The sequence below is a fragment of the Apiotrichum porosum genome, assembly GCF_003942205.1.
Source record: "Apiotrichum porosum strain DSM 27194 chromosome Unknown scaffold_10, whole genome shotgun sequence".
Taxonomy (NCBI): domain Eukaryota; kingdom Fungi; phylum Basidiomycota; class Tremellomycetes; order Trichosporonales; family Trichosporonaceae; genus Apiotrichum; species Apiotrichum porosum.
The window spans coordinates 618,123-644,103 of record NW_021167117.1 but is presented as its reverse complement, the minus strand read 5'-3'; the positions used below and the strand labels follow the sequence as shown (position 1 = coordinate 644,103).

The 25,981-nt window shown below is 60.2% G+C and overlaps 12 protein-coding genes and 1 non-coding gene across 13 annotated transcripts; 7 read left to right on the top strand and 6 right to left on the bottom strand.

The window, feature by feature from the left end:
* Window positions 1-695: 695 nt before the first annotated feature.
* EHS24_001362 (uncharacterized protein) lies at window positions 696-2,136 on the top strand (the record flags this gene model as incomplete). Its single annotated transcript, XM_028617161.1, has 5 exons — window positions 696-755; window positions 803-1,032; window positions 1,224-1,462; window positions 1,521-1,851; window positions 1,917-2,136. 5 exons carry the CDS (start codon window positions 696-698, stop codon window positions 2,134-2,136), a joined length of 1,080 nt encoding a protein of 359 aa, XP_028474468.1.
* A 905-nt stretch (window positions 2,137-3,041) lies between these two features.
* Window positions 3,042-4,985, top strand: EHS24_001361 (uncharacterized protein; the record flags this gene model as incomplete). Its single annotated transcript, XM_028617160.1, has 6 exons — window positions 3,042-3,254; window positions 3,299-3,309; window positions 3,350-3,389; window positions 3,432-4,206; window positions 4,248-4,607; window positions 4,657-4,985. The coding sequence occupies 6 exons, from the start codon at window positions 3,042-3,044 to the stop codon at window positions 4,983-4,985; spliced, it is 1,728 nt and encodes a 575-aa protein (XP_028474467.1).
* Window positions 4,986-5,098: 113 nt separating this feature from the next.
* EHS24_001360 (uncharacterized protein) lies at window positions 5,099-6,231 on the bottom strand (the record flags this gene model as incomplete). The annotated part of the gene is made up of 3 exons (XM_028617159.1): window positions 5,099-5,325; window positions 5,385-5,538; window positions 5,578-6,231. The coding sequence occupies 3 exons, from the start codon at window positions 6,229-6,231 to the stop codon at window positions 5,099-5,101; spliced, it is 1,035 nt and encodes a 344-aa protein (XP_028474466.1).
* Window positions 6,232-6,726: 495 nt separating this feature from the next.
* On the bottom strand, window positions 6,727-7,836 carry EHS24_001359 (uncharacterized protein; the record flags this gene model as incomplete). Its single annotated transcript, XM_028617158.1, has 3 exons — window positions 6,727-6,935; window positions 6,988-7,068; window positions 7,173-7,836. 3 exons carry the CDS (start codon window positions 7,834-7,836, stop codon window positions 6,727-6,729), a joined length of 954 nt encoding a protein of 317 aa, XP_028474465.1.
* Window positions 7,837-8,022: 186 nt separating this feature from the next.
* On the bottom strand, window positions 8,023-8,102 carry EHS24_001358. The gene has a single exon. It is a non-coding gene; the product is annotated as a tRNA-Gln (tRNA).
* A 1,664-nt stretch (window positions 8,103-9,766) lies between these two features.
* Window positions 9,767-11,745, top strand: GLA1 (glycoside hydrolase 15 protein; the record flags this gene model as incomplete). Its single annotated transcript, XM_028617157.1, has 2 exons — window positions 9,767-10,010; window positions 10,058-11,745. The coding sequence occupies 2 exons, from the start codon at window positions 9,767-9,769 to the stop codon at window positions 11,743-11,745; spliced, it is 1,932 nt and encodes a 643-aa protein (XP_028474464.1).
* Window positions 11,746-12,293: 548 nt separating this feature from the next.
* Window positions 12,294-15,131, bottom strand: EHS24_001356 (uncharacterized protein; the record flags this gene model as incomplete). Its single annotated transcript, XM_028617156.1, has 1 exon — window positions 12,294-15,131. One exon carries the CDS (start codon window positions 15,129-15,131, stop codon window positions 12,294-12,296), a length of 2,838 nt encoding a protein of 945 aa, XP_028474463.1.
* A 288-nt stretch (window positions 15,132-15,419) lies between these two features.
* EHS24_001355 (uncharacterized protein) lies at window positions 15,420-16,894 on the top strand (the record flags this gene model as incomplete). Its single annotated transcript, XM_028617155.1, has 6 exons — window positions 15,420-15,437; window positions 15,476-15,547; window positions 15,597-15,869; window positions 15,905-15,957; window positions 15,993-16,083; window positions 16,130-16,894. 6 exons carry the CDS (start codon window positions 15,420-15,422, stop codon window positions 16,892-16,894), a joined length of 1,272 nt encoding a protein of 423 aa, XP_028474462.1.
* A 287-nt stretch (window positions 16,895-17,181) lies between these two features.
* EHS24_001354 (uncharacterized protein) lies at window positions 17,182-17,892 on the top strand (the record flags this gene model as incomplete). The annotated part of the gene is made up of 3 exons (XM_028617154.1): window positions 17,182-17,354; window positions 17,433-17,529; window positions 17,575-17,892. The coding sequence occupies 3 exons, from the start codon at window positions 17,182-17,184 to the stop codon at window positions 17,890-17,892; spliced, it is 588 nt and encodes a 195-aa protein (XP_028474461.1).
* A 1,486-nt stretch (window positions 17,893-19,378) lies between these two features.
* EHS24_001353 (uncharacterized protein) lies at window positions 19,379-19,717 on the bottom strand (the record flags this gene model as incomplete). Its single annotated transcript, XM_028617153.1, has 1 exon — window positions 19,379-19,717. One exon carries the CDS (start codon window positions 19,715-19,717, stop codon window positions 19,379-19,381), a length of 339 nt encoding a protein of 112 aa, XP_028474460.1.
* A 1,415-nt stretch (window positions 19,718-21,132) lies between these two features.
* On the bottom strand, window positions 21,133-21,603 carry EHS24_001352 (uncharacterized protein; the record flags this gene model as incomplete). Its single annotated transcript, XM_028617152.1, has 1 exon — window positions 21,133-21,603. One exon carries the CDS (start codon window positions 21,601-21,603, stop codon window positions 21,133-21,135), a length of 471 nt encoding a protein of 156 aa, XP_028474459.1.
* Window positions 21,604-21,670: 67 nt separating this feature from the next.
* EHS24_001351 (uncharacterized protein) lies at window positions 21,671-22,380 on the top strand (the record flags this gene model as incomplete). The annotated part of the gene is made up of 2 exons (XM_028617151.1): window positions 21,671-22,331; window positions 22,373-22,380. The coding sequence occupies 2 exons, from the start codon at window positions 21,671-21,673 to the stop codon at window positions 22,378-22,380; spliced, it is 669 nt and encodes a 222-aa protein (XP_028474458.1).
* A 2,418-nt stretch (window positions 22,381-24,798) lies between these two features.
* On the top strand, window positions 24,799-25,226 carry NHP6 (Non-histone chromosomal protein 6; the record flags this gene model as incomplete). Its single annotated transcript, XM_028617150.1, has 2 exons — window positions 24,799-25,130; window positions 25,193-25,226. The coding sequence occupies 2 exons, from the start codon at window positions 24,799-24,801 to the stop codon at window positions 25,224-25,226; spliced, it is 366 nt and encodes a 121-aa protein (XP_028474457.1).
* Between the last annotated feature and the right edge of the window lie 755 nt (window positions 25,227-25,981).

Genomic DNA, 25,981 nt, shown 5'->3' with positions numbered 1-25,981 from the left:
ACTGAGAAGATGGGATGTTGTAACAAACGTACACGTTGTATTTATACTGCCAAGCGATGCAAGTGACCGTTTGCCAGTGTGTTCTTTTATCTTTTCTGCTGATGGGAGTATGGGAGCGGCGCGTCATCCTGGTTGCCGAGCTTTGCTTGCTAGGGGCGGACTGGCCAATGAATGAGTCACCGTTCCCGTGTTTGCCAGATCCGACGGAAGCACGACGGTATGTCAACGCACGCGAGTTTTGCGTGGAAGCCACACGTTCAGGAACTTTTGAAAAGGCCACCGTCGGAAGGGGTCCCCAAGTTCATGGCTCGCGTGAACCATGACAAACCGCCAACAGCTTGACACCTGCACCTAACAATATGAAGGACAGTCCGGTAGGCTACGAGGTTTAATAGAAGAGTGAGGTGACCACAATGTTCCCACCTAAGCGTAAAGCATGTACGACAACGAATGCTGTGAGCCTCACCTCCCAGCTGACGTCAGACATACGGATGGCAGGTGGGTCGTTCCAATCTCGGATCTCTCAAGCCGATATACCGAGTGGCCGTTGTCAGCTCCTCTGTAGCCTCCGTGTCCGTGTCCGTGTCCGTGTTCCCCAGTGTCCTTGCGTCCTCGACCATCACATCCCACACATCATTGTGGAGATGTGAAGCGCGGAATATCCATGCTGAATGGACATCGCAGCCACAACGGCTATGACCGAGACTGCCCACCTCGGCAACCAACAACGCCGCACATCCGGCACGGGCGTCTCGGTGAGCACACTTCCCGGAGTCCGCCTTTGTACCCCGCCAACATAAAGGCTGGGGAAAAGGGCCCCGGCGTTGTTGCACTCTTCGCTACCTTCCCACCAGCCAACACGATGCTCCAGCCGTGCACCTTTGCCGATCTCAAGAAGCGTGAGGGCCCTCCTCTCAACGCATGGGGCCTGTTCGGCGCCGACAACGAGTATGGTTGTCTCAACTTCATCACCGATGTGGCCGTTAAGCGTGGCCGTGACTCGGTCCAGCATGGCCTCCCAATCAACCTGAAGTGAGTGTCCGTGTGTAAATGAAGGGCTTGGTCGTGGGAAACAGTCGAATGCGCTCTCGCCAATGGCACGACTGATTTACCGCGCAATTCACCGTTTGCACGCTTTGCCGGCGTTCACATCTCCAACATCCTAGCGCCGTTCGTCGAGAGAGACACTATAGCAAAGACGGGGGACAGTGCTGACTACCTAGCCTCCCCCTCACAAACTTTCCCCCCGTAAACCCCAAACGCGGAGGATGCACACACAAGATTCTCAACTACCACAATTACATGGACGATGAAGTCAATTTCAACACGCAATGCTCTACGCAATGGGACGGGTTTAGACACGTCGCGTATCAGAACTACCCCGAGGGCTCCGTGACATTCCACGGCGGCATGACGCCCGAGGAAGCTGCCGATCCGAGCAACATCAAGTATGGAACTGGCCGTGAGTTACCACTGAACCAGCTCTCAACTGGGAACGAGCGTAGCTGACAACCCACCAGTCTTTGCCAAGAAGCCGATCACGACCCGTGGCATCCTGCTCGACATTCCTCGCTGGCTGGTGAAGAAGGGCCTCCCCCCTCTGGACCCGCTCACCCAGAAGACGCCGATTACTCTCGAGATGCTCAAGGGCTGCGCAGCCGACCAGGCAGTCAAGTTTGCCCCCGGAGACGTCCTGATCGTTCGCTCGGGATGGACTGAGGCCTTCCTGGCCCTCACCGACGAGGAGCGTGCCGAGTACAACCCTCTCCTGGGTTGTATTGGCGTCCAGGCCTCCGAAGAGGTCATGGAGTGGCACTGGGAGAATGGCTTCGCGGCCGTCGCCGGCGACCAGTGCGTACATCCAGCCCCCCCCCCCCCCCCCTCCCTTGAGGGATGTAATGTTGACAAAGACCCAGGTTCGCGTACGAGAGCTGGCCGCCCAACATTCCCAAGGAGCTGGCAATCCACGAGGTGTTCCTTAGCGGCTGGGGATGCCCGCTCGGTGAACTCTGGGACCTCCGCGAGCTTTCAGCAAAGTGTGCCGAACTGAACCAGTACACCTTTTTCCTGACCACCATGGCCCTCAACATTGACGCGGGAATTGGCACTCCCGTGAACGGCCAGGCCATTCTTTGATTGTAGTGATGCTGTATGCTGTGTACCAGTGACACATCCCGGGTAGTTCGTATTAAGAAATGTAGACAAGAAGTCCAAACGCACAATGGTGCACGTCGAGCCGTCCCATGGACACCCGACCACACAGTCAGGTAATTCCTGACCCACAACCATTATGACGTCACGGCCAGCTCTCCCATAAACTGTACATTGTCAGTCCATTCTGCGGCTGTTGGTTGAGCATGTTCAAAGGGCTCCACGGTGCCATAGATCCAGAGACACAGCAGATATCCCAGGGGGACCAGAGGATGCAGCGGAGACACTTTGCGGACAACGGCACACGAGTGGAGTTTGCTCCAAAAGTGACTGTGGCCCGCTTCAACCTTCGGAATGTGCAACGCGCTAAATGTAGCACCGCATCGTCCACATTCATCACATGAGTGGCATGAGTGGGCAACGACGCGCTAGCAGCTATAGCATACAGGCCAAGAGAGCTTCAGCGCTACGTAACCGTCCCGCACGGGCCTCGCATTTGATTATCCACAGGCCACAGATCCCACAAAGCAACAAGACCATGGCGCCTGTGCCAAAGTACGCCATCAGCTCATGTCAGGCTGCCAGGCCTGCATTGTCGGGATGGACGCCGAGAGTTATGCGCTGCACGTTGTGCACAACACAGATCACGAGCTTGGCGCGTGTGTCTCCCCGGTTGCATGTTCCGGAATGCAACACGGCACTCGTGCCGGATGACCCGGATAAGGACACGCTGAACACGGTTCAACATTCACCGCCGTCGCGGCACCACACTTTCAATCCAGAAGCATAAGACCCCCCCAGCACACGAGATCTCTCCCGCATCGCACCCTTTCTCCACCTGTTTTACCATTGCTCACATCATCTCACTCATCCAACATAGGTAGCCAGCCATGGCGAAAGCGCACATGTTCTCATCGGGCCTAGAGACGCATGGGAACGCCGTAGACAACCCGGTTGTCGTGATGGAGCGGAACGACTCGACGGACAAGCGCGATAACGCTGATATCGCCAACATCCACGATGCAGAGATCGCACATGAAAGCGAGCTTCCCGAGGGCCCGACTGTGACACGCTGGGAGGAGTGGTCGTACTATCTCTACTACGTGAGTGTGGTGAATACTCAAGTTTGCCGCTGACACCTCAACAGAACGGTGATAAGTGAGCGTCACACGCGTCCGTCCAGTGTGCTAACGAGCAGCGGTGTTGGACCCATTGGCTATGCTGCGACACAGTTCCAAGTAAGCATCTATGCACCGGAAGGATCTACTCTAACAGCGTAGAACCTGCTCAACTCGGCTGGACACGACCCCGCCACGGGCGAGGCTTGCAGCACTGAAAGCTGTGTTCTTCGCTTTGCTGGCAAAGACCAGAGCATTGCCAGCATTGTGCTCATTGCCAACGGCATCTCGTTTGCAATCATGACTGTGCTTCTTACCACCATTGGATCCTGTGCGGACTATGGAAGCTGGAACAAGTGGATCCTCATTGTCGCCTCTGTCGTGTGTTGGGCCACCCAATACGGATTCCTGGGTGTTACCGACTCGAGCCAGTGGAACACGGCCATGGGCCTCTACATTATTGGCTTTATCACGTATGGTATCACTCTGGTCTTCTTTGCGAGTGTATTCCCAATTCTGGCTCGAAGCACCAAGCGCACCAAGGACGCGCGGCAGAAGCTGGACGATGGCCTGAGCGATTCGACAGAGTACGAACGCGTCGAGATGCTCGAGCGTAACCGCCTTTCGAACATTTCCACTGCCCACTCCAACTGGGGTTATCTCTTCACGATGGCCCTGAACCTCTCTCTTCTCCTCCCGTCCTCCATCGCCAACAACCCAAACGTCAACAACTACGTCCTCGCGTTCACAAACTCGTACTGGGTCGTGCTCGGTCTCCCGTGGTTCTTTTTGCAACAGAACCGCCGCGGCCCTCCTCTTCCCAAGGGGGAACACTGGCTCACCATCGGGTGGAAGCAGATCTGGAACGCGCTCAAGCAGTACCGCCGCCTCCCATTCACGTTCATCTACCTCTTCTCGTTCTTCCTCCTTGCTGACGGTACGTCGTGCCGGATCCTACGTTGTTGCTGACGGATACAGGCCTCAACACGACTGGAAGCATGGTCTCGATCGTGCAGAACGACCACATCCAGTTCTCCTTCCTCACGAGCACGTACCTGGGTCTGGCTCAGGCGGCGACATCGATCACCTCGTGCTACGCTTACTGGTATCTGCAAAAGTGGAAGGCCATCAAGACCAAGCGCATGTTCCAGGTCACCAATGTCATCACCGTGTTCATCCCATTTTGGGGCATGCTCGGACTGTGGACTAACAAGATCGGTTTCCGCAACACGTGGGAATTCTACGCCTACAACGTTGTCTTTGGCCTCGGCCAGGCTCCGTACTATGCCTATTCGCAAACAATGATGTCGGACCTCACCCCGCCCGGATTTGAGGGAAGTGAGTAGCTCGTCGACCCCGCTAGCGTCACTTGAGCTAACTAGGGCAGTGTTCTTTGGCCTCTTTGGTATCACCAACCGCGCTTCGTCTCTCATCGGCCCCAACGTGTGCAGTGCAATCATCAACCGCTCCGGCAACCTGCGTGACCCGTTCATCTTCCTCTTTGTCCTCTGTCTCCTTGCAGCTCTTGTCATCACCTTCTTCGTTGACATGGAGAAGGGCCGCGCTCAGGCGATCGCCTTCTCAATTGAGGAGCGTGGTATGACCAACGAAGTACGTGTCGAGCAGGTCTCGGACGTCATTGGTGCGGGTGGTCTTCACAAGCGCGATGCCGAGGTCCACCACGATGACCAAGTCTCGCACCCAGTCATTTCCTGAGCTCCTTATGTCGTGAATGGACACTGGTTAGGTATTGTAGTGGAGAAGTCGCTTTAAACGTCGTGCTCCTCTGTAGTGGATACGAAATGACATGGAATCTACCTCTGTATCGGTCATGTTCGGGGCAACACCTTCCTGCCGCCGTCCCAGTATGGCGCTTGCCACCTCTCGAGCCCAAACCGCTCGTAGAACCCCTTCATCCCAACCCAGTCGATAAAGCAGCCATCTGCGCCGCGAGCCTCGAGGTCCTGCAAGGCTGAAGCGCATATGCCAGTACCAGCTCCGGTTCCGCGAGCCTTGACCGACACGCCAACACACGCGATAGCCGCACATTGCTTGCCTGTTGCGGTCAGCCTCCAGATCCGGCGACAAGTCAGAAATCCACGCCGCACTGCTCACCGAGGGTTGCAGGCCACGCGAGCACGTCGTGGAGTGGGGAAGGAGCGAGCGCAGCCAGGGTCGCACCAATGACCTCGCCGTCGCGGCTGAACGCCAGGTGGATGTCGCCGGCCTTGCCGGCCGCAAAGAACCTGGGGAACATGTCCGGCCATCCCTGTAGTTAGTACGACAGAGCAACGGAGGTCGAACTCACAGTATACGAGTCAAATTCCTTCTCAAGCACCATGACTGCGGCCTCGTCATCGGGGTTGGCAGGTCGGAACGTGATCCCATGGGCCTTTGCGTCCTCTTTCCACTGCTCTTGGTCGACGCCAGTAGGGACGCGACCGTACAGGTCGATCGCCTGGCTGCCAGGGAACGTCCAACCGCGCTTGGTGAACCATTCTTTGGTTGGCTTCAGCTCATCCAGCACCGGGAGACCGGGAAAGATGCGCGGAAAGATGGATCCGAGCTGCAGTTCCCCCTCGGTCGGCGGTGGTGTCGAGCGGGCAAACGATGACTGGACGCTCACCTCGAGTGACGTCAGCGCTGCGTCGTGCAGCGCACCTCCGACCCCGCAGCCGCGATGGCGTGGATGGACCACGAGCGCCGCCAGCGAGCCCTTGTAGTGCTGGGCAGCGGGGTTACCTTCGCCTCCTGATCGGATGAGGTAGGTGAGCGCAAAGCCCACTGGCTCGTCGGATGCGTGGAGTCGCGCGACAAAGACAGTTGCAAGCGGAGCTGAGAGCAGCGACTCAAAGGTAGCGGGGGGCAATGAGTAGGCAGCATTCACGCTTGCAAACCCTTTCTCCCAGATATCGTGCAGCGCACTGACGTCGCCTGTATGCTCAGTGACCGTGATGGACATGGTGGATGTTGTAACGAAGCAACTTCTACGCCACGCCGGTTGAGTGTCAATATGGTGTGTTGCGGTCAAAACGCCGTCATCGCTCGACTTCCGGCAAACTTGTCCGGCAATTTGAGTGCTGGACGCACTGCTCTGTCCTTTGACTTTGCACATTTCCCAGACGTCGCAAGCGGTATGGAACGCCTGCATTCTCGGACCGCGTCGATCAGATCTTGTCCACATGACAGATTGGCCGCATGCGGGAACCGACGCCGCCCCGTGGCCGCCTTCGATAACAATGGTGAACCTGACATGGAGGGTCGTGGCTGCTGCTCGCGAACAACTGCTCTTCTGAAGACATGCCAATCTCTATGTTCCTTGTCCTAGCCGTGTCTGGAATCCACTATTGGAGAGTCTCGGCCATGCCAAACCAGCGCATGCTCGCCAAGACGTTCCATAACCAGTTCTATGCCAATACTTTCCTGCACGAGTCAGCTCGGAGCATCGACAGCAGCATCACCTGGCAGCATCCCAGTATGCGCTCTCCCATTGATGCAGTCCAAATCGCTCGTAAAAGTTCTTCATCCGGACCCAGTCGACAAACACGCCATCGGCTCCACGAGCCGTGAGGCCTTGCATTCCCTCTGCAACGAGAGTGACACCGGCACCCTTGCCCCGAGCCGAGTGGGAGACGCCAACGCATGAGATGGATCCGCACCGCTCGCCTGACGATACAGATTAGCTGATGAAGGCGCTCGGAGCAGCTGAACCACTTACCCAAAGTGCATGGCCACGCTAGCACGTCGTGAATCGGAGACCCAGGCATGGCCACGATTGCGCTGCCTATGATGACGCCGTCTGTATCCACAGCGACGAGGATATCGCGATGGAACCCGCCAGTGAGGAACCTGAGGAACACGTCCACCCAGCCCTGTGGTCAGCCATGATCGCCTGGCACCTACTCACCGTGTAGTCTTCAAAGTTGTCGCTCTGCAGAGCCATGATCGCCTCATTGTCGGCCGGCGTCGCTGGGCGGAACGTGATGCCGTTCTGCACCGCAGCCACCTTGAACACCTCCTGGTCCACACTCGTGGGCAGCTTGCCGTACAGGTCAATCTGCATGTCGCCGTCGAGAAAGTTCCACCCGCGTTTGGTGAACCACGCTCTTGCGCGTTCCATAGCCGGCATACCAGGCAGGCCAGGGAAGATGCGGGGCACAATCGAGCCAAACATGATCTCGCTGTGCGCGGCAGGTGGGGTGGAGCGAGTGAGCGAGTCCCGGACCGCTGGCTCGAGGTACGCCAGCGCTGCATCATGCAGTGCCGTGCCGGCCCCTTGGCCCTGGTACGCATCGCTGACGACGAGAGCAGCTAGCGTGCCCTTGTAGTGCTGTAGCTTTGGCGATGACGAGCCGATGCGCACAAGGTATGTCAGCACAAAGCCCGCCACCTCACCGCTTGCAGCTGTAGATATGAACACCTTGGCCAGAGGTGTGTTGACTAGTTGGTGGAGTTTGGCTGCTGGAAGGGAGAAGGTCGGGTGTAAGCTAGCGTAGGCCGACTGCCAGATGGCGTGCAGCGTAGCAGTACTCGCGCCAGGAGTGTACGTCGAGATCGTAAAGGACATCGGATGGGGAGAGTAGTAGAGGAAGTACTGTTGTGTATGCTGAGCGTGGCAGATTGTAAAACGATTCAAAACGATGGAACTTGTTCATCGACAAGCGGTTCTTGCTCTCCATCGGCTCACGGCTATAGTGACATCGCAACCGACGTCATGGGGTACTGGATACCCATCTCCAAGCTTCCAAAAAGCAGGTCTGACTGGGAATCGAACCCAGATTACAAGAACTAACAGATCAGAATCTTGTGTACTAGCCTTTATACGATCAAACCTTGTTGATGTTTTCAAAACGCCCTTTTCCAACGTCGCTGCCTCCAGAAATTTAACCCAACCTCGGCGCGACGCGCCTGGTTTGCGCCTGATTTGTTTTGCATGGTTAAGGGTTACAGGCTGAACGGCAGTGACGGACAGAAACTTCATCGTTCGCGATCGTTCGGCCCTGCTCCGGCCTGGGGCCCTCAGGAGCCGCCGGAGCTGCGGCATGTTGTCAGCTCTTTTGGTCAACTCGTCTCGTCGGCCCGGCGTCGTCGGCCACCAGTTGCGCCCGGTGGCCCTCTCCAGAGATGACATGCCCCATGACCGCAGGGAACTCTTCGCATACGCCACTTCGACCTTCAGAAGGATCGGAAGTGGCTCCACCGCAGCACCTCCTCCACAAAACCCGGCCGCCACCTCCGCAACCCCGACTCTAACCACCCGACATCCTGAGCTTGGCAAAGGGAAAACAAACAGAAAAATCACAAGTTAATGAGAAGGGTTTTCCTTGCGGGCGCTCCCCGAGTCATGCCGGGTCACGCGCCATGCACATGCTCGGGGGTGAAAGGGGAGGTCCCGACAGCTGAAGCGACAGCACGCAGACGCCATCGCAGTTTCACCGGCAGTGACCGAGAAACTATGGTCGCAAATGCCCACATGTCAAGTCTGGAAGCGTGCCACTTCTCAAAAATGCGTCACTCCAGGGACGCGACGACGGCCTAGCCACAAGCATGGGTGCCTACAACTTCGAAGGCGAAGTTTGCATGGCGATGAGAAGTAACCTTTGATCCCCTTAGAACGGAGACACACATATGTCAGACAAACTGCAAGCAGCATTGGACTTTTGGCTTGTATCGTGAGCCTCGAAGCGGGTCAGCATCGTTATGGAAGAAGTAAGTGCTTTCCAGGTCAGCTGACGTTTTCTCGCAACCGACCGGTGAGATCCGTACACTGAACGTGCGCACCACTACTCAGCAGGTTGGCCTTGGCATTTGGAATGAAACGTCCGTGAAAGAAGAAGAAGGAATGAAACAACACGGGCTCCGTGTCGGCCTCCTCTCCGACACTTTGGCGTGCGGTCGTCCTGTCGCCATCCAATGGAGCACCGGCGGCGGTGTCTCGACAAACCTAACACGCGCCATCCGGACACCGGGTGTTACTGAACCGTCAAGCGGCAGGTCGGTGATCGGTGAACAGTTCGGTGCACACCGAGAAATGGAGAAAAGTACGCGTTCCTGGGCGGACCTCGTGGTAGGGGACACCATGGGGTGTGGCTGTTCTGCGCAGTGACCATGTGGTCTAAATGACATTACCCGACCAGGCTGGCCTTGTGCAGATGGGATGCCCAAAATAAGCATTCTTCCTTGGATCTCGGCCTCCCCCTCGATGGCGTCTGGCGTGTTTTTGAGGGGTCGGCATACAAGGTTTGGCCTTCTTGGCCCGTGACAGCTGGCAGACGCTCACAATGTCGGCGTTCCCCCGCGACTCACACCAAGCGCGTAATAGGATCACAGGCCACCAGCCGGGGCATCCGCGGAGCATGCAACTGCGGGGCACCTCTTGTTGGCATATAAATACCGAGGTTGGAGGACACGATGGATACCCAGACGACAAACAACTCTCTACTTCCTACCCAACCTTCCTCTCACATACCTCTCGCACCCCAAGTAGTCCACTCGCTATGCGCTCGTACTCTTCGCTCCTTCTTCTTGGAGCCACTGCCCTCAAGGGGGCAAGTGCCCTTCCGTCTCGCAACGTTGTCGGCGACAAGCACATCCAGAAGCGTGATGTTGCGTCGTGGTTGACCACCGAAGTTCCCTACGCCCAGGAGCGTCTTCTCTGCAACATCGGTGCCAGCGGATGTGCGGCGTCGGGTGCCTCCTCGGGTATCGTCATTGCCTCACCTTCCAAGTCCAGCCCCGACTGTGCGTGTCTATGTGGTCTCCCTGTCCGCGCTGACCCATGAAAACAGATTGGTATACATGGACCCGTGACTCTGCACTGGTCTTCAAGCAGATTGTGGACCAGTTTGTCCAAAGCTACGACAGCAGCCTCGAGACCGAGATCCAGAACTACATTATCTCTCAAGCTGCCCTCCAAGGCGTGTCGAACCCTTCGGGTTCACTCTCTGGCGGTGCTGGTCTCGGCGAGCCAAAGTTCAACGTCGACATGAGCCAGTTTACCGGTTCTTGGGGTCGTCCCCAGCGCGACGGTCCTGGTCTCCGCGCCACGGCCATGATCGGCTATGCCAACTGGCTGGTCGACAATGGGTACACTTCCACCGCCCTGAACGTTGTTTGGCCCGTCATCCAGAACGACCTGGCCTACGTTGCCCAGTACTGGAACTCTACCGGTTACGACCTGTGGGAGGAAGTTAGCGGCTCGTCGTTCTTCACCACTTCGGCTCAGCACCGCGCCCTCGTCGACGGTGCCGCCCTTGCTACGGCACTTGGCACCTCGTGCTCGGCTTGCACGACCATTGCCCCGCAGATCCTCTGCTTCCTCAACAGTTACTGGCAGTCGAGTGCCGGCTACGTCGTCGTCAACACTCAGTCTGGCCGTACTGGCAAGGACTGCAACTCGCTCGTCACTTCCATCCACGCGTTTGACATCAATGCGGGCTGTGACGCGTCGACGTTCCAACCCTGCTCGGACCGTGCGCTCGCCAACCACAAGGTCGTGACCGACTCGTTCCGCAGCATCTACTCGCTCAACTCGGGCAAGGCCGCGGGAACCGCCTGCGCTGTCGGTCGCTATCCCGAGGACTCGTACTACAACGGTAACCCCTGGTTCCTCTGCACGCTCGCCGCCGCCGAGCAGCTTTACGACGCCATCCTCACCTGGCAGAAGCAGGGCTACATTCAGGTCACCTCGACTTCGCTCGCCTTCTTCACCGACCTCGTTTCGGGTGTGACTGCTGGCACTTACCAGTCGTCGTCGTCCACGTACACCTCCATTATCAACGCCGTGCAGACGTACGCCGACGGCTATGTTCAGATTGTCGCCACGTATGCCGACAGCAACGGCGGCCTGTCCGAGCAGTTTGACAAGTCGACCGGTGCCCAGACGTCGGCCGCCGACCTGACCTGGTCGTACGCCGCGCTCCTCTCTGCCGCCAACCGCCGTAACGGCATTGTGCCCCCGGCATGGGTGGGTTCGCTCGGCACCTCGCTCCCTTCCACTTGCTCCGCCACCTCGATCTCGGGCTCGTACACCTCCGCATCGGCCGCAACCAGTTTCCCTGCCTCGCTGACCGCCACCGGCACCGGCGGTGCGACTAGCACGACGCCCACGGCGACGTCTGCCACGTCCACCAAGACCACCACCAGCACGACCGCCTCGGCAACCTGCACCGCCGTCGCCGTCACGTTCAACGAAGTCGTGACAACCGTCTACGGCCAGACCATCAAGATTGCAGGCAACGTCACGGCGCTCGGTAACTGGGCGCCGAGCTCGGCCGTCGCCCTCTCCGCTGCCAGCTACACGTCCTCGAACCACCTGTGGTTCGCCAACGTCAACGTGTCCCCCGGCCAGACCATCCTGTACAAGTTTATCAACGTCGCGTCAGACGGCACAGTCACGTGGGAGAGCGACCCGAACCGCTCGCTCACGGTGTCGAGCTCGTGCACGGCCGTTGTTGTCAACGACACCTGGCGTTAAAAGTGGAGTGAATACTCTTCACAAAGAGTCACTTTTAGCTGCCCCATGCACAGGTGGCATGGTGAGTGGGAGCGGGGAATGGAAGAAATCGAAAAAAAAGGCTGGAAAAAGTGGCACAAAATTGGAAAAAGGGAGTGTTCTCGTTGGAAAGTGTCGTTAGTACTGCATGCACTGGTGCTATGCACACACGTGGGGTAGCTTAAGCCCTCTAGCCCTCTGTACATGCTGCAATCTTCCCGGATGCCGAGTCTGACGGTAGGTTTAGGCTTTTCAGTTCCAACACGCCTCGTCCACCCTCACGGCGCCACCTCCGACGCCCATCGCCCCTCCGGGAGAAACACCGAGGTGGCAGCTGTGCCGCCGGCAGTGATCAGCCGTCAGAGAGGCCCATGATCCCATGACCTCGGTCCGATGTGGTTGCCAGGACCGCAGTCTGGAGTGTAGGCGACATGTGACCCACTGGCCACTGGTTAGCTTGCGCGGGGCATATCACTCGGCCTCGCCTCTTCGGTCGCGTTCCTGCTGAACCTCGATGCATTCTCTAAAACCTAGCTCCACCCTCTCAACATGCCTACCACAGCCCACACGCCGCGTTTCACCTCGTCGCCAGCCTTGTCCCTCCACTCTGCCTGGTCCTTGCATTCGGCGGCCTCGCGCCAGCGTTCCAGGTCGTCCCACTCGACATCGAGTGCGCGGACCGCGTTGGACAGGTATGCCAGGTCGGACGCGAGCTGCGCCGCGCCAGAATTTGAGAGGGAACGGATACCGGGGAGGGTCGAGCGTGTCAGGTGGGAGAGGAGGGAGAGGGCCAGAGACGACACCCAAGTGGAGAGCACGGCCTCGGCGCTGAGGGCCGGGAGGTGCGGGGTGCTGGATCCATGTGATGGGGATGCTGTCGTTAATGCGTCCTTTGTCTCGCCCAGGTTGCCCTTTGGCGGGTTGAGGAGGTCGCTCAGCGACTCGACATCGACAAACGGCAGGGTCTCGATTGAGAATGCCAACGCGTCGTCGTCGGCGTACACCTCGAACACACGGAGGAGGTTGAGGAGACCTTCGGAGACGCGGGCAATCGTGTCTGTTGGCGAGAGGGAGAATGTGGGGACTTGCAGCTCGCCACGGCGTGGCGCTTTGTCGGGCTGCGACCAGACGGGGAGGGCGGGGTATCCCTCCAGCTGCGCTTGGAGAGGGGAGAGGATGATGGATTGGAGGAACACCTGGGCGGTGCGGGTGTATGCCGACACGGCATCACGGGCGCGGATCAAGCGGTGGCCTGGGGGTGTGGCGTTTGTGACGGTCGAGTAGAGGACGGCCGAGTTGAGCGTCGACTGCTGCAGGAGGGTGATGGCGCCCATGGTCGTGTCGTGCTTGGACGACATGATCGACTCGAGGGCCGATGTATTGAGCACTGCTGCAATGCCCGTGAGCGCGAGGTGGAGCTTGCCCTCAAACGCCGTCAAGCGGTCACGGATCGAGCGGCAGACTTCGAGAACGTGCAGACCCAGCTGGAAGGCGCCCCAGTCCTCGGTTGAGTAGTCGAGACCCTCAAAGTCAAGCTCGTCGGGCGCCGCACCGCGGTGAGCGGCACTGCGTGCGGCCTCGAGAATACCCGTGTTGTCCGTGAGGAACGAGTTGACGAGCTCATTAAGCGCATCAATGAGGCCTAGCGCACCATAGCCGTGAGTGAAGGCAAGGCAGCGACCAATAGCGTCCTCGGCAAAACCAAACACGACGGCTGCGCGCTCGTTGAGTGTCCGCGACGGGTCGTCCTTGTTCACCTCGCTGTTGAGCACTGGGTCTGACCGCAGCAGGCTGGAGAGATACCTCTTCTCCAGGGCGGGGTATGTGGTCTGGATGTCGAGGAAGGGCTCGTACAGGTTGGTCTCCCAAGGCGAGGCGGCAATGGCTGGTGCCTCGTGTGACGAGATGCTGATCGACCGCGAGAAGCGATGCGAGATGGATAGCCTGTGCGAGTGGGCGTGGGTCGCCGGTGTGGGCCGCAGCTTGACGGTAGCCACGGCGGGAGAGGAAGGTGACGAGCCGCCAGCAAGGGAAGCGGGGGACACGACAGCGTTTCCACTGCTGTTACCGCTTGGGTATCCGCCCTGGGTGTTGAACGCAAGCTTGTCCATGACACCCTGGACAGAGACGCCGAGCTCCTCCGTAGCCTTGAACGCGCGGATGAGCTCTGGCAGCGCCGCAGCGCCGTGGTGCTCGGCGACCGACGAGAGGCGGTTGTGGAACGAGGGCGACAGCTCGTCCAGGGTAGTCTGGAAGAACTGGGCGAGGATGGACGACGCAGACTCGGTGGGGAAGATGAGGGGGATCTGGGAACGTTCTGAACTGAGGGTCGAGAGGACGCCAGCGTAGAACTTTGGCAAAAACTCGGAGAACAACACCGGTTCGACGGTGGAGTCGACGGCGGTCTCGTCTGTAGGCGCGTCCAGCAGTACGGCATTGGCCCACTCCTCTGCAATGGGTGCGCGGCGGGCTGCGAAGTAGTAGTTTTGAAACTCGTGTCCGCGGTCCATGAGGCGGAAGATGTCGTGGAAGCTGGCACATGCGGGCGTGTCGACGCGGGCAATGGCGTCGCGGAGAGCAGCGGACAGTGCCGTTTCGAGCTCGTTCTGAAGACTGACCAGCAACGAGCGCTTGGATTCGTACTCGCCGTCGGCGGACTGGAAGACGACGAGCGACTTGCTCGCCTCGGCCAGCCTCTCGCCGGCCTTTGTCCATGCTTTGTCGGCAATGAACGACGTGATCTCGCTTTCGAGTGTCGACCACGACTCGGCCTCGGCGAGAACGTCACGTGCCGACTCCATGCGTGTCTTGAGCTTGTCGAGGTACGCCAGCTTGTCGAGGGCACGGTGAGTGCGCGCCTCGTCGGTCTCGGGGGTACCAAGTGCAGCTGCAGGGTTGGCGCCAGCACCGGCCGTCTGGCGAGCCACGCGGTCCTGCACGAGCGACAGAGACGACTGGAGGGAGACGGCAGACTCTCGCATAAACTGCAGGTCGTATGTGAGGCGCGGGACAGTACGCGAAATGTCGTGGATCGACTGCTCGAGGGCCGAGCTCGTGTCCTGGCTCAACATGTTGAGGCGGGTCAAGAGCTCGCCGAGCTGCTTGTCAATGGGTGCCAAGTCTGGGGTCAAGCCCGGCTGTGACGCGGCGAGTGCAGGAGTGAGATGTGGTGCAAGCACCGTGTTGAGGAATGTGGGGACATCCTCGTACGCGTCCAATGCTGTCGCGAGTGCCGAGAGGGACGACAAGGGGTCGACGGGTTCGTCCACTTCGTGTGTTGTTTCCAGGGAGAGGCCCGAGATTGTTGGCTCTGAGAGGTCGACCACCAGGGCCCCTGGCTCCTTGGGGCCTGCAGTCTTGCTCGCCATGCGCGGAGGTGGTGTTCTATGTGGTCTAGGTGGGATTGGTGCAAGAGACAGGCGTCCCAACTGCCATGGCTGCGGCGGTCATGGTCCCTCAACACGTCGGAGGTGGACGACCGGGGGACCTGGCCGGAAGCAAATGTGCCACGTGAGCGATCGTCATGGGCCATATGCCAAGATGAGGAGACGCGTACAGCAACAGGCCTGTTGGCTATAACCCATCTTGCGTTCATTTCAGAACCAAACAATTCATTCTTGACACTTTCCGTCACCCACCAGACGTCCGAGGACACAATGTCCATATACAACGAGGTAGATGGGAAGGGGATATCGTCATCTGACAACCACAGCGCTATGACGACGCTCTGTCCAAGACATCCTGGGTGTCAAAGACACTGGGCAGTGGCCGAACCTACCTGTTTGTGAGTAGCCCAGTAGGCCAGTAGCATAGGCTGTAGCTAATCGTTGCAGAAATACGCGCCCCACCCAGAGCGCTCGGGGTACTTGTTTGTGGCCACCGACCTCGAGACCGTCCACTTTGAAGCTCTGACAGCTACGTCTATCCCGACGCGTATCGGACAGGTCGCATTACGCGATGGCGACTATTCAGCCGCAGAGAAGGTCAACGAGTTGGGATTTGACGAGCAACAACGTCAAGGCGAGACCATTTTGGCATCGCTCAGTAGCGTCTTTGATGCGGGGTGGGCCGACGCCAAGGTCGAGGCCGAGTCGGACGACTACTTTGTGAGTTAGCTGCATTGGAACCGAACTGACGCCAGGACGCAGTGTTTGCGGTATCGACCGGGTCTTTCTCGTGGTTGTTCAACATGACGTGAGCATGTGTATTGGTCCCAAACTGACGCAAAGTGAACTGCGAGGCCGCCAGCCTCTCACGTTCGTGGCCAAGCATCTCCTCACGCCGTTTGTGACGTTAATGGGCCAAGACCGGGGCGTAGAGGTGAGTTGTGTGTCCCCTAGCCTAGCCAAGGCAAACTAACTCTCAGATACCATCACACGGCACGCGCCCTGTGGACGCTGTCGGCGCCGTCGTCTCTGACCAAGGTGTCGCGCGTGCCCTCCGCCGTGTTGTCGGAGCACCGCCAGCGGCGTCAACGCGAGCTACTCCAGCACCGAGGCTGTCTCGCCCGTCAACACCGCCTCCCAAGCACGCGGCGCCCAAATCCCCGACACCACCACGCAAGACCACCCCACGACCGCGGGTGGAAGACTATACCCCTCGGCCACCCACGCCACCACGTGCGAGTGCGTCACAGACGCTAAAGTCTCTCATTCCGCCCTCGTCGCCCACACCCATGGCGCGGAAACGGTCATACAACTACCTCACGGTCCCCGAGTCTGAGCTGCCCAACTCGTCTGCCCCCGAGAGCCCCAGCAGTCCTGGTCCGGGAGCATTTACCGATAGCTACAGCCATGCGGTCCCCACTCTACTCATACCGGACACGGAGCCGGCCATGCCCTCCTCGGCGCAGCCGCCATCGAGCGACGCGGGCTTTGGCTATGACCGCTCGTCGCCCGGACTGGCGGCCTACCCATCGGGTTTGGGCGCCGACTTTGTTTCGTCATCTGCCGCGCCCGCGCCGACGTCCACGCAGGACCCGTTAGTCAACACGCTGCCGAAGCATAAGAAGAAGAAGAAGGATAAGAAGGCCGAAGAGGCGGAAGAGGAGGCCGAGGCGGAGCGCCGAAGGGAGGAGATGAGGCGGAAGATGGCAAAAGGTGCGGGTGGCAGGCTGGGTCGGAGGCGGTGAGCAAGGTGGTTGTAGATCGGTTGTCAGTTTTAGGGTTGTATGTCGTGCATGTCACGGTGTAGAGAAACAAGGCGCTATTCTATTGCTCGTGGTTGTGACTCGAGGACGACGAGTAGATGACTGGGTGTCATAAAAGTATGTGGTGGAAGAGGAGCTAGCGTCCAATCTCCGCACCACGTGCCTGACAGTCGACATTGCCAGAGATCCGCGTCCGGTTCGTCATCGATCTGCAAACCCCAACACACCGGTCAACATATCCACAATCTCCTACCACACGTTGAACCACCATGGCAGCCCTCCCGCTGTCGCTGCGACCCACCACCGTCGCGTCCCTGTCACCGCCTCCCGTGCTCGTCCCGCCCATCAACTTTGCCCTCGTCGCGCCGGGCGTGTACCGCAGCGGCCACCCGAACCGGCGGAACTTTGGCTTTCTCGCGAGGCTGGGTCTCAAGACGGTCGTGTGAGTTCACACTGCCGAGCCATGCCACCATGGAATCAGACAATAAGACCACGTAGCTGACATGGGTTGCTCGCCCAGGTATGTGGAGGATGGAGACGAGTACCGTAAAGACGGCGCAGACTTTGTCGCGCAGCACGGTCTGACGCTGCACCGTTTCGACCTGAGTGACGAGGAGGTACGTCCGCGGCATTTCCCCCCCCCCCCCACTAACTCTTTCCAGGCGCTGTTCACACCCTCGGGCCGCGCACGGCTGTACCAGGCCCTGGCGGTGCTCCTCGACACGCGCAACCACCCACTCCTCGTCCACGACGACACGGGCAAGGCGGCCGTCACGCTCGTGTGTGCGCTCGTGCGGTGTTTCCAGGCGTGGGCGCTCACGGCCGTGTATGCTGAGGGAGACATGTTCGCCGGTGCGGGGGGCAGCGAGGGTGGAGGCGTGGGCAACGCCGGGCGCGAGTTCATTGCCATGTTTGACCCCACGAGCGTGGTGCTGGACCGCGGGCATGTGCCGCCGTGGGCGCGGGCGCGGGGGTTGTGAGTGTGAGACCCGGAGATCCGATCCCAGGCAGCGTGGGCGTCCGGGAGCCGGGAGACGACGAGGTTGCGACACAGCCGGTGGATGGAGCTAGAGCTGGAGCTGGAGCTAGTCCGACGCCTCGCCGCTGGACACAAGCGCGGCCGCCATGGATAACGAGGTCGACGTCCTCCCAGTGGCACGAACGTGCTGTTTGTGTGTGAGCCCGGAACAGGCTTGCACATATGCCGCGGCTGCCGGACGGCATCTCGTCACGGCTCATGGCGTACGGCGTCGACATTGTCCACCCACCACCTGCGCCGACCGGCAAGAGACCAAACGTGTTTGCCTGTCTGTGTAGCCGGTACGGCTAGTGCACGCTTGGGACGATATCCGATATCAGTCCCTATCGCAAACGTGCAACATCACAAGACACACCACCGGTTATCTTGAAACAGCAGTCGCCTCACCTCTGCAGCCGTAACCGCCACGACCACCCACCCACAAACGTTACCGGTGTTTCCCGAGCCGCTGGCGCTGCCACTGGCCACTGGTGCTCCACCGGGCACACTGTCCGGTCAAGTTGAGCGGAGCGCTCTGCACCGCTGTGCGCCGCGACGTTTCGCAAGGGAGTGTGCGGATTTGATAGCGAGGACACGGGACAGGAGGACAGGACAGGAGAGGACAGGACGCAGAGCGATCCGTGCGGCCGCTGGGTCTCTGGGCAGGGCCGTAGCGGCGCGACGTGTAGCGTATAGGGTATCATGTCATGTCTCGGACCCCATCTCCAGGTACAGTACACCAGCAGGCCACCAGGCCACCCGTACGAGTACACCCACCAGTAGTAGTGGCCGTTGGCAAGCTGGCAAGACAAAGTTTGGTTGTGTGGGAGCAAGGCGCCAGAGGCTTTCCTGAGCAGCAAGCAGAGCAGGTTCACGTCCTGACATGCCATCTGCTCTTCCGGTGGCCGGCATAGAAACCTGGTGGGACGCAGGACAGCGCCCTTACTGACGCCTCTTGTAACCCGAAGAGAACAGCGACGCACTCGACTCGGACGACTGACAGATCACAGGATCACAGGATCAGAGGGCCCCGCGACTGCGTACCCAACGGTTCTCAGCGACGTAGCAACGCGCGCCGTGCGCACACCCTTTTTACTGGGGAGGAGGTTGGCCCGACCCTTAGCGTAGTTGCACCTTACTCACCCGTCTCACTCCTCTCTCACGGACGACGGGCGCGACCGACAGCCTGCAGGTCTACATACATACAGGTCTGCAGGTGTGCAAGAGGCCTGCAGCCTGCAGCCTGCAGACCGCGCCTGAACCCCTTTGGGAGCCATCTCACCACGGCCCCATGGCCGATGACCAGCGGTTCGTTGCCGCGATCGAGCGACTCGCCGCCTGGCCGCCTGCCGCCCGCCGCCGCCGCCGCCCAAACCTGTTCACTCGAGTGGCTGCTGTACTGTACGCCATCATGCCGGCCACACAGGTCACGGGGAGACGGGTGAGGATCACGGGGGGTGTGGTCGATGCGTATCACGGGTGCAGGTGTTGGGTGCAAGAGCCAGGACACGTGCGGCCTTTGTGCTCACCGTACCACCGTTGCGAGTTGCCGGTGCCACTCCCGTCGCGTTGATGTCAGAGGCGGGCGGCGGGGGCGTCGTTTGTTTCTCGTTTCCAATACGGGCTAGTCGCGCTAGTCGGGATCCAGCTGTCGACCTCTGTACTTTAATTTTCCTCTCGGTTGCTTCTGACGGTGGCGCTGGGACGGGCTCTTGCTCCTCGTCCTGCTCGTTGTCTCGGGGGGCCGACAGCGAGGGCGACCGACGGACGAGAGAGCCGTGGCGCATGTTGGTGGGGGCCGTGTTGCACTCTGCGGGCCTGTTGGCGTCGCCGGCCCACGGACATGGCCGTTTGGGAGGACCCTGGTGCGCAAGCCCCCCCGCACCCGCTGCACGCCAGCGCCAGCGCGCGCGCGCGCGTCTACAGCGCTGCAGCCTGTGCAGTCTCTCTGTTGCTGACTCTGCTGGCGCGCTGTTTGCTTTGAGGCGACACGGGCGGGGTATCTGTGGCGCCGCTGCTGCTACGAGGTGTGCGCGGATGGTTGTTGCCACCGACCCATCCGGGGGGTGTCGCAAAAACGCAGGACGCTCGGACCTCCAAACCCCCCCTCCATCTCCCTTGACCTTTCTTTCTACCTCTTGGCCGCGGCCTCTCTGTCGCTGCGTCTCTGCGTCTCTGCGTCGCATTGCGAGCGTACGCGCACGTCGGCGCTCCCGACGTGCATGAGAGCTCCATTCCCTCCATTCCCTCCATTCCCTCTCGTCGCTCGGCCCTGCTCGCCACCGTGCGCATAACAGACAGGATACCGCACAGGCGGACCCCCGGGGCGCGTGCTCGCGCGCGCGCGCGCTCGCTCGGGACAAGTCGTCTGGCATGTTATTGTGTTCCTTTTGCTGACCTCTCTGTTCGACGTCGCCCTTTGCGGCAGCAGCAGCAGCAGCAGGAGCAAGTGCTCACACCGTTTCTTATCCGTCACACTGCTACATCGCTCACACACACACACTCTCTCTCTACACACACTCTCTCTACACACTACACTACACACCCTCCTCTCGGCTTTTGTCCTCGTCGCTGTCGACTGGTGAATCCCCTCGATGGCCACCGCTGTGGCCTACCCCTCCTCCCCCTCCCCCCTTCCCCCTCCACACTACTCCTCCCCCGTCCCCGTCGCTATCACCATCGCCAACATGGCCCACGCGAGCCTCCCACCACCGCCGCCGCAGCCCGTTGCGTCGAGCAGCTCGAGCCGCACACGGCCCACAGCGTCTGCAGTGTCGTCGTTGTCGTCCAAGCGCTTCCTGCGTTCGTCAAAACAGCGGCCCTTTTCGCAACCGCCAGCTCAGCACGCCTCGTCGTCGTCGTCCTGGGCCTTTCCGCACTTTTCACATCGCCTTGATGTCACGCTCCTGCCAGCATCAGCAGCAGGGACAGCGGCAACAACAACAGCAACAACAGCAACAGCGGCAACAACAGCGGCAGCAGCAGGAACAATACCCACGACGGAGCAGGTGACGATTCCGACAAGACCGCACACGTACATTCCCGTCGCGCCGCGACGTCATTCTGCGCTAGCTCATTTCTCGCGCAGCGCGTCGCGACATCCCATCCCGCGCGCGCCGTTGCCGAGCTCACCGGTCGTGAGCCGCGCCGTGGCGACGCGCTCGACGTCAGCAGCAGCAGGACCGACAGAACACGCCGCGGCCTACACGCCGTACACACCGTACACACCGTACACGCCGTACACGCCGCCGCCGCCCGTATCGACACCCTCGTGCGCGCCACTAGCGGCCGACGAAGGGGGCCGTGCACGCGCGGGGGCGAGCCGCAGCTCGAGTCCGGCGGCGGGGTTGGGCGGCGCGGGCGCGGGCGTGGGCCTGGGGCTCGGGTTGGGGTTGGGAATGGCAGTGGCGCACGGGCCCGAAGCCACCACCACGAGCGCCGCAACGAGTGGTGCCTCGAGTACGGTCGCGTCTGGGGGTTCCGCCTCTGCGGCCTCTGCCTCCACCCACGCACTGGGACGCAAGCAGGGCCACCGGCGTACACTGTCGACGAGGGTGCGGTCCCTGTTTGGCAGCTTGAGCTTTATGCACCAGCGGCGTCGCGAGGGCGACGACGAGGGCGACGACGACGACTGTGACGATGAGCATGGCTGCGGCGTGGTCGTGCCCGACATTACGTTTGGCGCGCCGCTGCGTCCCCACCGGTCGCCCGGCGCAGCGAGCTTTCTGGCCACGACGTCCATGACCTTGACGCCTACGCGCTCGTCGTCGCCGCCGACGGCGCGGACACGCAACAACAATGCCAACGACGCGCAGCGGCGCGACTCGACAGGCTCGATCCTGTACTATGCCGACCACCAGCCGCCGTCCCCGACAGACTACATGCGCAGTCGGATCCGGCGCGTGGCGCGGCTACGCCTGAGCGGGCGGCTCAGGTTGAACCTGCACCCGACGACCCAGCGCTACAGCCACGCGCAGCCGGCCGAGACGGACGGCGATGGGGACGGGGACAGTATCAGCATTATCGAGCGGGACATGGACGACCAGCTGTCGCCGCTTGACAGGCTGCAGTCGCGGTTCTCGGACACGAGCGTGAGCGACCTGGGCAATGACGATAACGACGACGACGATGACGATGGTGGTGGTGATGATGATGACGACGACGACAATGTGAACGACAAGGACGATGGCAACGAAAATGGAATAGACGACCGCGGGGACGCGATATCGACGTGTGGCGACCTCGTCGACATGGACGCGCACCGCACCAGCCCGCACCGCAAGTCGGGCTGGTCCTCGATGCCCGACATGGCGCTCCTGCGCCGCCTGCGGCGGCTCAGTCACCGCTACAGCATCTCCACCTCGGGCGCCACGGGTGGTGCTCGTACCGGTGCTGATGCTGGTAGAGGGTGGCGGCGGGGACAGCGGGGACAGCGGGGACAGTCTTGTGAACTGTAGTAGCTAGCTTTTAATTTCCGATCAATTTTCTTTTATTTTGTACGACACCGATGTTAGACGAGCCTACACACGGGCACACATGACGGACTTGGCAAGGTGTGCTGTACGCTGCTGCTGCTGCTGCTGCTGCTGTGATAACATGAGGACATGAGAACACGCGGTGTTCGGAGGCTACGCGCCGAGCTCATTCACGCTTCACTGCTGGAATGGTGCCGGGGAATGTCCCGCGAATACTGTACCACCGAGCGTCACGCGCGGTGGACGTAGAACACACCACAGTGGACGGAGGGGGGAGTACTCCTCCACCTCACGTCTGCGGAACAGCGCAGCGCCATGTTCAGTCACAGGCCGTGGGGACCTCCGGCCGTAGGAGGTCGTTGCCAGCGACACCACCCCCAAACAGGCTCTCCCTTCCCCGGCGGCGCATTCGCCACGCAGGGAGCGTCCAGAGCGCCAGAGCCTAGAGCGTGACACGACACCAAAAACGGCAGTCCTGGAATCTGAACCGTGGTGGGTGGGGGTGTGCGGGGGGGCGAGATTGGAACATGATCCGGGATATTACTCGGTGTCACGTCGCGTCGAGACGCGTCCGTGTCTGTGGTGGCTCTGGAGGCGGCAGCTGGCATAGGGGGTTGTTTTGTTCCGGAAAGGGCGCCGGTGGCGCAGGCTTTTGGCCCGGCACATACCGTAGGCCGTAGGCCTTGGAGCCACCAAATGGCCAAATGTGGCCGTGGGCTGTGGCAATACCAAATCGCTGGTGTGTGGGTGGCCGCGCAAAAGTGCAAACTGCAAACTGCAAACTGCAATCTGCAACTTGGTCTGCTGATGGAGGAGATGGAGGAGGTGGTGGTGGTCGTGACTGTTACGCTCGTTGCTGCCGTGTCCAGCGCCCAGCGCCCGTTGGCAGCGTGACGACAGGCGGTGATCAGTGTACTGGTGTGACCTGGTTGCGTCACTGTAATGATATCATTGCTGATGGGTGACTACAAAAGTGTTCTTAATGGGTCTGTATGCCCTGATTACAAATAGTGTCTGTCCGTCAACGAAGACATCCATTGTGGGAAAGAGGCCAAAGAGCGGGGGGAAGAGCTTTGTTTGTTTGGCCTCGCTTGTGCACAGTCATCTGCAGGCGAATGGCACGCGTGGGCGCGTTGTTTGGCCCCAAACAGCCAAGCAGCATTTGCACTCTCTGTGATCCCCCAGCAGTGATCCCAGAGTGATCCCAGCCAGCGCCCGCTCCCCCCTCTGGCCCCTCTGGCCCCTCTGGCCGTCCGCCTGCGGTGATGCGGCAATACCAGGCTGTGGCGACTTGCATTGTTTATTTTCGCCCCTTTGGGAAGATAGTGCACCCAATTTGATCCCGCGCACGCACCCGTCAGCTGGCTGGCCGCTCCCACACCTGCGCGCCCACATAGTAAGAGCCCGCGCCTCATCCCCCACCGTACGCTCCCACACTCCATACAAACCACCCACCCACCCAACCACCCCATCCACCAGCCAACGTTCACCAGCGTACAGCTACCACCACCCAGGCCCCTCCATCCACCCACACCCTACACCCAACCAACAACAACTTTTACACAGTGAGCACACACTCTCCTCCCCCAATCAAACCCCCTCCCATACACCCCCAAAACCTTCCCCCGCTGCTCGCATCACTCCATCGTGTCTCCCGCCGCTGCTAGAGCTCGCCGTCAGTCGCCTCCTTGTTGTTGTGGCCCAACTCCCTGGACCTGAACAGTGTGGCGACTGATTTCCGAGGTGGAGGCCTGCACAGCGCGCTGTCCACCCCCTCGCACTGCACTCGTCCATCCTTTCTGCGATGGATGCGTTGCTCTGACGCCGCGGGGGCGCGCTCAAAGGCCCCCCCACAGTCGCGGCAGCGAGACCCCCACCCACCCAGCGACGCGTATATGATGGGCAGCGGTGGTGAGCCACCCCTACCCGACGCGTCCAGTGACACATCCATCTCCCCCTCTTCCATCCTCGTCCTCGGCGGTCCTCTAGACGCTGTTCTGAGGTGGATGCGCTCGTCGCTGTCCACAGGCTCGTCTGGGAAGGCTGGTCTGAAAGCGCTCCTAAAGTGTCTTCCCTCCTTCCCTCTGGACTTGGGGGGGACCGCGGCCGGGGGGGGGGGAACAGAATCATAACCTCCACCACCGGGGGGTTCCTTTTTCCACCACGTCATGACAAAAATACACACAACAACAACCCCTCTCCTCACCACCACCACCATCCCACACCCACCATACAACCAAAAGCATGCGCTAACCACATTTCTCCCCCATTGTTATTCAACCCAATCACCATTACTGTTACGTGCAATTGCCCTTTCTGTCACTGCCTTCCCTCGCATCCAACCACCTTCCCCTCTGCGCCTTCCCCACCTTCCCCACCTTCCCTCCATCCAGATGCCCAAGGCTTCCACCAAGGACTCGAAGAAGGCCGTCGCCGACAAGGCCAAGCGCGGCAAGAAGGACCCCAACAAGCCCAAGCGCGCCCTCTCCGCCTACATGTTCTTCGTCCAGGACTGGCGTGAGCGCATCAAGTCTGAGAACGCCGACGCTTCGTTCGGTGACGTCGGCCGTCTCCTCGGTGCCAAGTGGAAGGAGATGTCCGCCAACGAGAAGAAGCCCTACGAGGACAAGGCCAAGGCCGACAAGGACCGTGCCGCCAAGGAGAAGGCCGAGTACGACGCTTCCAACGGCAAGCGCCCCAAGAAGACTGCCTCCAAGGCCAAGGTGTGAGTAGAGGAAGACAATGTCGTTGCAATACAGAGACATGTTGGCTGACCCCCGTCTGCAGCGAGGAGTCTGAGGACGAGGACGAGTCCGACTAAACAGGTCGACCTGGTCCCCCCACCCAAATCTCCCTAAGTTTTCTCTAGTCCGGCTATACCCCACCCACCACCTTTCGGCTTTGCTTCGACCTTCGCTCTGCTGGCGCATCTCGTTCGCCGTGCCTTCCGTACTTTTTTTTTTTCCTTCTACTTCTTCTCTCTCCTCTCTCTACCGTTGCTATGTTTGGCTCCTAAATCCTGCCATTCCCACCGCGCCCTTCGTTCCCTCCTCTCTGATTCCCGCCTTAGCGCGCGGTCATATGCAGAATGTTCGATGAAAGTTGTCTGTGTGTGATGTTTGGCACTCTTGTTGGCGCAGGTCGAAAGGAAGCACCGCTCACGCATGTACACGTACTGCACCTCGTCTTGTGTCCTTGATCAACGACGCATCCACTTGCCCCGTTTCAGACGAGGCCAGACGTGGTTGTCCCCACAGGGTATACGCGGTGCGACAACCAACGATACCCCCTTCCAACCCCGCGGCGGCATTTGGTTCCGCCGCTCAGACACACGACGTCAACCCAGCTGTCAAGAACGCACTTTTCGCACCTCCTCGACCACTTGCCCACGTCCCCCAGTCCCGCCAGACAGCCCGCTCGCGTGCTACCAGCACAGCGCACAGCAGCGACCCCCCCGCCCCGCCCCGCCAGCGCAACACGACCCCGTAGTGCCCCGCTCGCGACGACCTCGTCGGTATCCCCCGTATACACGCGACGAACTCTTTTGGAACCAAGGCTCTCTCTTCGTTACAGTTT